Below are 12,123 nucleotides of genomic sequence, written 5' to 3' on the forward strand. Positions count from 1 at the left end.
GGGGTGAAATGTAAATAACGAGGTATTTTGGATGCGGCGAGCAGCATTTCACACATCAACAGCATTCAACATTTGTTAAAAAAACCATGAAAAATATCCTTTTCGTCGTGCAAGATGCGGCATCAAACATAGCCTTAGAAATAGGTGGGCCAAGGCGAGTGTGGGAGATAAGGTCTTTATCCCCAGCCCGTCTCAAAATAGTGACCTTTATTCCGAGCCCATCCTTGTGATTGGGGGACCTTCGCCCACGTCCCATTCTCATTTCTGCATCTCACCAAATTTATCATACTCGTCTCCTACCACTACGGTCGTTAGGAGGAGAAGGAAAAACCGAGCGATCGAGAGGGTCGAATTATTACACGGAGCAACACAAGGAGTTTTGAGAATAGGTCAAAAGAGTTGACCACGATGACTGGAAGGAGATGAAAGAGAAGTAAAGAAGCAGAAAGGGTCGTTTTAGGCTTTAGGATTAAAATTTTAGTATTAAGAATATATATATATATATATATATTCGTATAATTTTATTAAATAAGAATATTTTATTCATTTTACTAATGAAGATTGAGGACGGACAATATGGACGAGAAAAAGTGTAAGTTCATCTCAACTTCCATCCCCTCATAGGTTTTTATTTTTGCCTCCATCAACGATCCATTGTCCGTTTCATGTCCTCCATCCCCACTCCAAACAGGATGAGTTCTGACGGATCCACACTTCCCACCCTACCCGTCCACTGCCATCCCTAAATACACTATGTCTAATACACAAAGTAGATAATCATGGGCCTAGTTCAAGATCCAACCTAGTGAGTCAAAGCAAGCCTTATCAGAATGCCAAAGAGTAGCTTCACCAAGCTTAAGAACTGACCCAGAACTTGACCTAGTTGACGCGTATCAATAACCACCGAGTTTATTTTTTCCATCTCGTAGCACTCATTGATTCCTCAGATTTTAAATGACGATCAGAGCCCCTGCTTCAATTCCCTGTGTTCCCAAGGTATCGGAGGTCATGCTGAACATGAGCGTTTTTGCTCATGCCGACATCGTAACCGTCTGTTAGCATTTTGGATGAATGCCACTTGGTTTTGTTGACATCTTTTTAAAATGCAAATCGGATGGTCACGATGTGAGCAAAAACGCTCATGTTCAGCATGACCTGATCTGCTTCCCCAGGTATCGCACCTCTCTCTCTCTCTCTCTCTCTCTCTCTCTCTCTCTCTCTCTCTCTCAGGTTTGAGGCCGGGGGATAGCGACCAGCTTAGCTGTGCTGGTTGCACTCGCGTCTCACGTGAGGTAGGGTCCATCAAATGATTATTAAAACACACCAAGAGATGCCACATAGGGTGGGTTCCATCTTCCCCACCACCAAGTGATTATTAAAACACACCAAGAGACGCCACATAGGGTGGGTTCCATCTTACCCACCTCCCCCACTTCTCCCCGTCTCTTCTATCTATACCTCTCCCCTTCCTTCCTGACTCGGTTCTCCCTCTCTCATGGTCATCATGTGAGCGAACGTTCATATAGAAACCAAAAGGCTCCTTGTAGGGTGTGTTCCATCTTCCCGCCCCCTCTCCTCACTCGCTTCTATATCCTCCTCTCTCTTCCTCTTCCGCCAATACCCAAAATTCTCTGTTTCTCTCTCTAGAGTCTAGACCAATACCCACATATTCTCCCCCTCTATGAAGATGCTAACCTCACCCTTGGGGAGGATCTTCCAGGCGTACTGGAAGAAAAAGGCCGGCCTCCTCACCATCACGCTCGCGGTCGGCCTCTGCTCCCTCTTCTACCTGTTGGGCCTCTACCAGCACAACTTCAGCACCCGCACCGTCCTCGACTCAGGCGTCTCCTGCTTCCCGGGCAACTTCACCATCTCCAGCCACCCCTCGGTGGAGCTCGACTTCGATGCGCACCACCAAGCCGAGCCCCTGGGCGAGCCAGAGAGCGCCTCCGGCTGGTCCCGCTCCTTCCCTGCCTGCGACTCCCGCTACAGCGAGTACACCCCGTGCGAGGACCACGACCGCTCGCTGCGCTTCGACCGGGAGCGGCTCATCTACCGCGAGCGCCACTGCCCCGAGAAGAACGAGCTCCTCAAGTGCCGGATCCCAGCGCCCAACGGGTACAAGGTGCCGTTCCGGTGGCCGGTGAGCCGCGAGTGGGCCTGGTTCTCCAACGTGCCCCACCGGGAGCTCACCGTCGAGAAGGCCGTCCAGAACTGGATCCGGGTGGAGGGCAACCGGTTCCGGTTCCCAGGCGGCGGCACCATGTTCCCCCGCGGGGCCGACGCGTACATCGACGAGATCGAGAAGATGATTCCCCTCCGGGATGGGTCGATCAGAACCGCCATCGATACCGGTTGTGGGGTAAGCGACACGTTTAGTCTCTGCCCCTAAACATTTTCGTCCTCTCTCTCTCTCCCTTTTATGTTCCGGGTATTATTATAATGTTGGTAGCAGTGATTTTTGTTGTCGTTATTTTGGATTTTCGAATGGAGTTTTACCTAAGGGAATTGGGCGATGGTAGGTGAATTTGGAGAGTTGGTGCGTTTGTTTTGGTGTTTCTGTTTGTTGGTGGTCATTGTTTGGGTTTCTTGCAGAGTGGCGAGATTTTAGGGATGATTTACCGAGGGAGAAAAATAGGGTTACCTATCTTCTTTCTCAAGTAACTTGACCACCAAATTCATAAATTAAGTTCGGTGGTGGTGTTGCTTTCTTTTCCAACCCGTGTTCAAGGTTTTGGAATGAAAAAAAATCAAGGTGGTTTATTTCCTTTTTGGCCCGCAAGTTGATGGAATTGGCGTTAGTGAGTTTCATCATGCTTTAATTATCGCTAGAAAAGTTAAAATTATCACGAGTTTCATCATGCTTTATCCTGATTCTGTTTCTTCTCAATTTAGGTGGCGAGTTGGGGGGCGTACCTCTTGTCCAGGAACATACTGGCCATGTCTTTCGCGCCGCGGGATACGCACAAAGCTCAGGTCCAGTTCGCGCTCGAGCGCGGCGTGCCGGCTATGATCGGAGTCATGGCGTCCAAGCGACTGCCTTACCCGTCTCGCGCTTTCGACATGGCGCACTGCTCGCGCTGCTTGATTCCATGGCACAAATATGGTGAGATGGAGCTCTCTGTGTCAGAATTGGCATTGCAATTCAATCAAAAATGAGCTTACCACCTTGTTGACAACCAATCCTGATCACAATTATTGATGCAGATGGGCAGTACCTGATCGAGGTAGATCGTATCCTCCGGCCGGGAGGTTACTGGATTCTTTCCGGCCCGCCCATCAACTGGAAGCTCCATTGGAAGGGGTGGGAGAGGACAGAGCAGGATCTGAACACAGAACAATCTGCAATTGAAGCGGTTGCAAAGAGTCTGTGCTGGAAGAAGATAAAGGAGAAGAACGATGTGGCGATTTGGCAGAAGCCCACTAACCACGTCGACTGTAAGATCAATAGGAAGGTCATCAAGTCGCCACCTTTCTGTCAAGGTCAAGATCCTGATTCCGCATGGTGAGTTTGGCCGCTCATCCAAAAAATTATGCAGGGAGATTCATCTCAGTTAGGCTAAGCTGGTGTCTTTTTGCATTTTTGTAGGTACAAGAACATGGAGACATGCATAACGCCGCTGCCCGAGGTCAGTGGGATACAGGAGATAGCAGGAGGGCAGTTGAAAAGGTGGCCGGAGAGATTAACGGCGTTGCCTCCCAGAATTAGTAGCGGGAGCATCCAAGGTGTTACAGAGGAGGTTTACAAGGCAGATACAGAGCTGTGGAAGAAGAGGTTGAGTTATTACAAGGCAGTGATAAACCAGCTGGAGCAGAAGGGGAGGTATAGGAATATATTGGACATGAATGCTTACCTTGGAGGATTCGCAGCTGCACTGATCGAAGATCCGGTGTGGGTGATGAACGTCGTTCCGGCGGAGGCCAAAGTCAATACCTTGGGAGTGATATATGAAAGAGGGCTGATTGGTACTTACATGAGATGGTAAGATCCATAATTATGCAGTTCGTGGCATCTGCAAATACGTTGTCTGAAGTTTCGAACTTCGGCACCAATATGGGTTCGTCATCTTCTTTCCGTGGGAATGTTTCAGGTGTGAAGCAATGTCTACGTACCCGAGGACGTATGATCTATTACATGCTGATTCTGTGTTTTCCTTATACAAGGACAGGTATGAAGATACTCTCTTTCTCCTGAATTAGATTCGCTAATATAAAAGACTTTCCTTTCTGTATCCAAACAAATACTGATTTACTTTTCAAAAAATTTCATCGATTGATTTTGTTTCGGAGAAATCTAAGGATTCTAAACCTTCCAAAGGTTATTTTCTTATTTTTTGATCATCCTGATTAAAATCATAAAGTGTATTGGAACAGGATTCATTTATAATTTTATACCATGTAAGATCTTGTTTCCGGTGATCTGCTAAAGATTTCGTCCCTTGTGTTGGACCGTGTGGTTTACACAAACTCCCCAGCTGCACTATGCACTCCGTCGTAAATCCTTGAATTGCATTCCTTTGCATTTTATTGGATCTAGAACTATTTCTGCTGGGCTACAGTTTAGATGAACTTCCGCGAGGGTGATAGCAGCTTCGTCAGTTTGAATTTTGAAATCCCTTGGCAAATCTTTTGTTCTTCTTCCTTTAGCTTGGGGATCCAATGCTACTCTTTTGAGTATCCGACTTCTTCGGAATTCCTAAAGAACTTTTCCATTGCTTCACGCCTCTGCTCCGTTCGAACCTGAATTGCTGCACTTCTTGCTGGTTCCTGGCCTGAAAGGTTGCAGCATCATGGAGCTAATTCCATTTATTTGCCCCTACTGCCAACATGGAGAGCTAATATGCGCAGTTACTGCTAATCTTATACTGGTATTCTGAACATGATGCACAGTTGATCTGTTTCTTCGCATGTCCTACGAGGCAAATTTCTGCAATCTCGGTAATCCTTCTTCTACATTCCTTCAACTACTGCAGAACTCTTCCAACTGTGCACTCTCTTCACCCAGACTTGCCGCAAATTCCCACGCTTCTTGCTCATTTTAGAGAAATTGCTCCAAAAAAGAAAATAAAAAACTCACTGATCACCGAGACTTTTGCTTTCTTCATCTTCATGCATCGGCTTTCTATCCGAGTAAGAAAAAGAACTGCAGAATTGTCACAAAAGAATCCATAGATCCGCTCAATTATCGCAGAAGCCGCCTCCGATTCTGATCTAAATTCCATCACCCCTACGAGATCTTCATCCTCCGTGATTTTAATGTAGATCAGAGCCCGATTCCTGCATCGCTCGTGCATTCTTCCAAAAATAAAACGAAAATTCGCATCTTTTCCCTCCGTTTCTTTGATGGATACACAAAACCCCTAAAATTTGGTGAAATATCTTTTCCGATCCTTCTTAGGTGCGAGATGGAGGACATTCTTCTGGAGATGGACCGGATCCTCCGCCCGGAGGGAACGGTGATCATCAGGGAAGACGTGGACGTCATCGTGAGGGTGAAGTCGATCGTCGACGGGCTGAAGTGGGACAGCCAGATCATCGATCACGAGGACGGCCCCATGATCCGCGAGAAGCTCCTCGTCGCCCAGAAGCTCTACTGGACCGCCCCCGCCTCTTCTTCCTCCACCGCCTCCTCTTCCGGCGGCGTCACCACCGCCGATCGGCCATCTCGCTGAGCCAAGAACTCGGAGGAATGACGAAAAATGGGGAAAAGGATCAACGGACAAATAAAGGAAAATAGAAGACGATTCGGTGGAAGGAAATCGGAGGAGGAGCGAAGAACTCAAGAACGAACCGCGATTCTCGGCCGGAGCGGTGGCCGCATTTCCTCACCGGAAGATCGACGGAGTTCGGCGATCGCGACGGAGATGAGAGAGGAAGAACAACCGTCCGTCCGCCTCGGCCTTTTTTTTTCATTTCTATGGGTTGGTATTTATAGTGCTTCCTGCTTCTTTCCTTCCCACCAATGCCAAAATTCGTTTGTGTCAATCGATTTATTATTATTTGGCAAGCGCAATGTGTAATTGCTCTTTGTATCTTTTTTTTCTCTTTTTTTTGGACGGTTAATGAGAATTAAATAGTCTTTTTGTTGATATTTACAGCGAGAAACCGCCTCCGTGAGATTTGAACGTAGACTACCTGACTAACTGCCTAGGCCCCCATCCAACTGTGCCAAGCACCAGGAATTAAATAGTTGAAACCAAACTTTCTCTATTTAGGGATGTCAATTAATCGGATTTTATCTTATATCCAACTGAATTCAATTCTATTTAGTTGCATCTGGTAAGCTAAAACCATATCCAATTATAATCGAATTTTGATATGGTTTCGTTTTGTTTGTTGTTTTGCTACTTAATCTGACAAATATCCTAATTTGACAGATATTCGAATAAGTTTATAAGTAAAAAACGGATTTGGTATGATATTTTTACCATTTGAATCCAAATTCGAGTTCAAAACCGTTTAGCCAATATTTGATTAGTTGAATATGGTATTAGCTACCTTCTATCCTAATCTGAAACGTACATCCCTACTTTTGTGTATGTGTGTGTGTGAGAGAGAGAGAGAGACCATTTGATCATTTGGGTTTTGGGTCAAATATCCAGATGGACTAGATCCACTGAATATGATTAACCGTGCAACATCTACAATGATTCCAACATTTTTTCAAGACAAACTAATCATGTAACCTATTATAGGAAGTTTAATAGGCCCCTAATCTTCATAAACACTCCGAGAAAATATAATGAAAAACTTTTTGTACATTATCTAAAATGACAAATGTGTTTATTTTACTAAAAATCATTGATTGGATCTTATCATCTTAAGTTGAAAATTTTAATTCATTTATTTTTAAGGCTTAATACAATATGTGTCATAAATTTTTTATTACTCTAATTAAGAATACATTTAAACATGAAAACTAGTTCTTTTAAAACATGTTCTTACCAAGTAAACTAGGTATAACACATCTATGAGTTCTGATTAAGCAAACATCAATGCATGTGTTTTTCTAAGCCATTTAGGATGGTTCAAGAGATAAGTGGTTATATATATATATATATATATAAAGTGATGTGTAGTTGCGCAGTCAACTCAAAATGGGATTTTGCTTAGGGATGCTCAATGTTTTTCACACAAAAAATGCTAAAAACATCAAAATCAGGCAAAAAAGACTTTAGCAGCGCCCGAAACCACCGCTAAAAGTCTTTTTCAAAATGTCAGGCTGGTCTTTTAAGGGTGTTTGTGGTGCTTTAAAAGTGTCCCTAATTAAAAAACTCACAAAACAGTATTTTTGGTGAGTTTTTCTGTAGTTTTTGCATGCTGGCCATCCATCACGTGCGCGATGGATGGCCAGCATATATGATTCCATTCGTAGATGTGCACCTAAGGATTGTGCAGCTACGGATTTTTCTATATATATATATATATATATATATATATATATATATATATATATATATATATATATATATATATATATATATATATGTGTGTGTGTGTGTGTGTGTGTGTGTGTGTGTTCAGCCAGTCCCTCTTTTTGGACTGGTCCAACCAGTCTCACCTGGACCGCCCAACGCAGTGGATCAGATGGTCCTCAAGAATCCATTTCAAATTATTCAAAAATTCGTCCTGCATTTTCCTTTACATCCATGTACTCTCTCTCTCTCTCTCTCTATCTCTCTCTCTCTCTCTCTCTCTCTCTCTCTCTCTCTCTCTCTCTCTCTCTTCTTGAGAGATTTGGAGGGTGACACATCTTCAAAATGGGAAGGATTTTAAAATGTGTTTTCCTATAATCTCAAACAGAGAAGAGTTCTCTTTTTCCTTTGTGGTTCTTTCTCTTGTTCCTTGTTTTCCTTTTCCTTTTCCTTCTTCACTTGGCAATCTATTTCATGAATGATAGTACATATGATGGGTTAGAGAGGACATCTTGAATCAAGAGTATGTTCGTGTTTTTCTTTGTTTGTGTGCAAAAATCACACAAAAGTGAAAAAAAAAAACGTAAAGAGAGAGGAAGGGATGTGGATTATACTATTTATGTTTGAAGCCACTCTTTTCATTTTTTCTGTCCTCCGGGCTTTTGTTTACTGAGACGAGGAGGTGGGGTGTGCTTTGATCACAGAAATTATGGTTTTCCTATGTAGTAGCTTCAGCCTTGGTTTTTGTCCTTCCATGTATTATCCTTTGCTTCTTTTATTTATCTTTGTTCATGGTGAACAGCTACCTTCAAGCGGTAGGGGTAAACTTCTCTATTTTGGGGTGAGTGGAATGTAACATCAATAAGATCTATCCATTTAACCTATGTATCATTTACACACTGCAAATTTTCACATGTTTGGGTATTGAATTCTCGTAGTTATGAGAATCCAATACACATTTTGGATCAAGCAAACATATTTGTTTACACCAATTTTTTCTTTTTTATCTTGGTTTTGGTTGGGAAGCATACCCAATAAATGAGGTGAAGGTAACATGTCTTTTTTGTATGGATGACTGGTTCCCAATTGGATATCCGTTATCCCATTCTCTCCCTGTTTGGGTCCTACAATTTTCATTTTCTCCTTTTGTTATTCCTATTTGTCGGATACAATGTTGTCAAAATCGTATCAGCTATCTATCGAATCATTTGGCCAACGATTCAGGTGAATTAGCCAATACCGATTTTCAAGTGAATCGTTCTAAACTAAAAAATAATTTGTATCAATCAGAACGTAACACATGTTAAAACCATTAAACTAATATTGAAATTTTATTTTAAGTATTTTTTTTTACATTTATTAAAAGTTAGCCGATTCGTATGAAGGAGTAGTAACCAATGTCCGCATTTGTGGAGGGGTGACAACCAATTTTCCGATAACGGTTGGGTTACATCAAGGATCTGCTTTAAGCCCTTTCCTATTTGCGATAGTGATGGATGAGCTTACGAGATCAATTCAAGAAAATGTACCGTGGTGTATGTTGTTTGCTGATGATATTGTTTTGATTGATGAGTCTAGAGCTGGGGTTAATGCTAAGTTAGAATTATGGAGACAGACATTGGAAGCTAGAGGTTTTAAGTTGAGTAAGAGTAAGACTGAATATATGGAATGTCGGTTTAGTAAGCAACGAAGTAGTGATGGGAGTGTAGTGAAGCTTGGTGAGCAAGAAATACCGGTGAATGATTATTTCAAATATTTGGGATCCATCATTCAAAAGTATGGAGAAATTGATGGAGATGTAAATAATAGGATAAAGGTTGGGTGGATGAAATGGAAAAGTGCAACTGGAGTGCTGTGCGATCGTAGAATGTCATTGCGGTTGAAGGAAAAGTTCTATAGGACGACTATTAGACCCGCTTTACTATATGGTACGGAATGTTGGGCTGCCAAGAGACATCATATTCAAAAAATGAGTGTAGCTGAGATGCGGATGCTTAGATGGATGTGTGGAAATACAATAAAAGATAAGATTCAGAACGAGGAGATACGTAAGAAGGTAGGTGTTGCACCCATTGAAAATAAGATGCGAGAGAATCGTTTACGGTGGTTTGGACATATTCGGCGAAGGCCTAATGATGCTCCCATTAGAAGGTTGGAGAAATGGGAAAATATATTAGTTAAAAGAGGTCGGGGTAGGCCTAGGAAGACTTGGATGGAGATGATAGGAAAGGATATGAATGCTTTGAACCTCACCGAGGACATGGCATTGGATAGAAATGATTGGAGGAAAAGGATTCATGTGGAAGACCCAAAATGAATTTCTTTTTTGGTTCATATCGCTGACCCCAATTATTTTGGGATGAAGGCGTAGTTGTTGTTGTATTAAAAGTTAGCCGATTCAGGTTAGTATTGTAGTGATTGGCACCGATACTAACAAAACAAAATTGGTGTTCCTCCTTATTTTAGTATTTTTTTTTCTTCTTTTCTTCTCTAGTTTTTTTATCTTAGTTTATTGTTAGGATTGGACTTTTAGCGCCTCTTTAGCATAGTGCTGCAACGTGAAAAGATCAGGTGCAATATGATTGCACAAATATTTGTGCATTAAGCACATGATCACCCTCCATCTTGAGAACAGGGCCTGTCAGTTGTGGAGCGTAAGGCCTGATTGAGGGCAATCAGGTGCTTAATGCACAAATATTTTTGCAATCATATTGCACCAGTTCCGGACTCGTTCTGCAACACAGAATGGTGGGATGATTTCGGTTAGTATCTGAAAACAGAGCTTCAACTTCAACGCCCATCTTTCTCCGTTTTAGTAGATTAAAGTTTGAGATTCTTGTAATGTTTTCCTTATTGCAATGTATTATTCATGCAACCTAAAATAGCTCTTAAACTTTATCTTAATAGATTGACTTTCAGATGAGGTGATAATTCTTACATATGATGAGATATGACAAGGCAGTCAAAGTTATTAAATTAACTGAGCTAGGTGGACGTTCCAACATTCAGTCAATCCATCTGAATAATCCTACTTGCGGATGACATTGATGTGGTTGTGGAAAGACTAGTAACTTATCTTTGCCGTTGCATCTCGTGTTCTGAGAGAGAAAATATCGAGAAACACGATGGACAAAGCCAAAAAGCGATAATTGTATTGACCCTTCACGAGAGAATTTTATACGATATGGCTTATCATTGGTTAGAAAAGAAAAACGATAAAGCTTATCGTTGGTTACATGCATGCCTTATCGTCAGTTATGGATAACAATATCGTGTGTTACAATCGATATCGCCAGTAATGAATGACAATGGATATGTGTTGTTTATTACTCCCCCTCAAGTTGGAGCATGGAGATCCGTAATACCCATCTTGGATGTTAAGAACTGAAATTGGTCATGTCTGAATGCCTTAATTAGGAGATCGGCAGGTTGATAACAAGAAGAAGGCCTTTGCTTGGGAAGAATTTTAAATATTGAAAGACCTGATAGGCAACATCAAGATGGGGCTTCCGCGAAGTTTGCCTGAACTGGCTCGTGACATTAACTGAATATTTGATATTCAGTTGAATGACCATCAAATAAATGAAGCGACCCACCAAGCGTATGTAACAAGTGGGATCATCGAGTGGAGCGCCTTGATCGGGTGAAAGAGAAAGACGTTGCTCCATGGGAAAGTCCATTGGGCGGGCGCCCAATAAGACACTGTCAGATAGAATGTCAAGTGTATACTTTTGCTGGGTCAAGAAAATGCATTGGGATGAGTGGGCTACCTCGATGCCAAGAAAGTACTTCAGCCTACCATGATTCTTTAGGTGTAAAAGTGAGTGCAAAAAAAGTTTGACTTGAGTAATAGATTAAGGATCATTATCGATAATAATGATATCATCAACATAAACGAGTAAAGCAGTAAACCGATATCCAGATCAACAATGATAGATTGATGATATCTGACATCTTTAAAAGTAAGAGAGAACTTTGCAAACTAATTTCGAGAGGACTATTTAAGGTCGTATAAAGATTTCTTGAGTTTGCATATATGGTGGTCTTCCTTACTAGAAAAACCAGAGGAGAGGTCTATGTAAACCTCTTCTTGGAGATCTTTGTGTAAGAATGCATTGTGGACATCCAGTTAGAAAAGAGACCATCCATTAATTGCAGCAAGATAGAGTAGGCAACGCATAGTAACAAATTTGGTGACTGAAATGAAGGTCTCATGATAATCAAATCCTTCAACTTGAGTCTACCTTTTAGCAACTAAACGTGTTTTGTAGCGTTCGACAGTTCCATCAACACGATGTTTGATTTTGAAAACCCAACCATATCCACTCATTCTCTTGCCAAGAGATAGAGGGTCAATATCCCAAGTGTTATTCTTCTGTAATGCATCAATTTCAACAGTCATGGTCTTTTGCCAATGCTCATATTTAGCCGTCTTGCTAAAGTTGTAGGGTTCAACCTGAGAGATAATGGAAGCTAGAAAAGCAAGATGAGTATGAGAGAATTTATGATATGGTAGAAAGTGAGAAATTGGGTAAGGATTACCTGAAGATGGCCAAAGATGGCCAAAGATTGGATGAATTCTCGATGGGCGAAACCTGTGTAGAGGAACACACATTGTCGTTAAGAAGGACGATGGTGAGGTCAAGCAGATCGGTGTAATGTATTTGGAATATGTGGGACATGATCTCAATGGTGGGCAAGAGCAGTG

General features: G+C 42.1%; 1 protein-coding gene across 2 annotated transcripts; it reads left to right on the forward strand.

The window, feature by feature from the left end:
* The first annotated feature begins 1,216 nt into the window (after window positions 1-1,216).
* Window positions 1,217-6,074, forward strand: LOC149836123 (putative methyltransferase PMT15). Of its 2 annotated transcripts, none has more exons than XM_090009003.1 (6): window positions 1,217-2,362; window positions 2,896-3,106; window positions 3,208-3,505; window positions 3,590-3,982; window positions 4,092-4,169; window positions 4,375-4,536. In XM_090009003.1, exons 1-6 carry the CDS (start codon window positions 1,682-1,684, stop codon window positions 4,385-4,387), a joined length of 1,674 nt encoding a protein of 557 aa, XP_089865129.1. In that variant the 5' UTR covers window positions 1,217-1,681; the 3' UTR covers window positions 4,388-4,536. The 2 variants fall into 2 exon arrangements, with proteins under 2 accessions (XP_089865129.1, XP_089865128.1); XM_090009002.1 differs by lacking the exon at window positions 4,375-4,536 and adding an exon at window positions 5,399-6,074 and having other exon boundaries at window positions 1,222-2,362.
* The last annotated feature ends 6,049 nt before the right edge of the window (window positions 6,075-12,123 follow it).

The sequence above is a fragment of the Nuphar pumila genome, chromosome 6 (assembly GCF_984573655.1).
Source record: "Nuphar pumila chromosome 6, dmNupPumi1.hap1.1, whole genome shotgun sequence".
Classification (NCBI taxonomy): Eukaryota; Viridiplantae; Streptophyta; class Magnoliopsida; order Nymphaeales; family Nymphaeaceae; genus Nuphar; species Nuphar pumila.

What these genes read in the sequence shown, in the direction of transcription:
- LOC149836123 (XM_090009002.1), top strand. Translation starts at nt 1,682, where the DNA reads ATGAAGATGCTAACCTCACCCTTGGGGAGGATCTTCCAGGCGTACTGG. An exon ending in GATTCCATGGCACAAATATG is followed by an intron (nt 3,107 to 3,207) that starts GTGAGATGGAGC and finishes TTATTGATGCAG; the next exon opens with ATGGGCAGTACCTGATCGAG. An exon ending in TTTTCCTTATACAAGGACAG is followed by an intron (nt 4,170 to 5,398) that starts GTATGAAGATAC and finishes GATCCTTCTTAG; the next exon opens with GTGCGAGATGGAGGACATTC.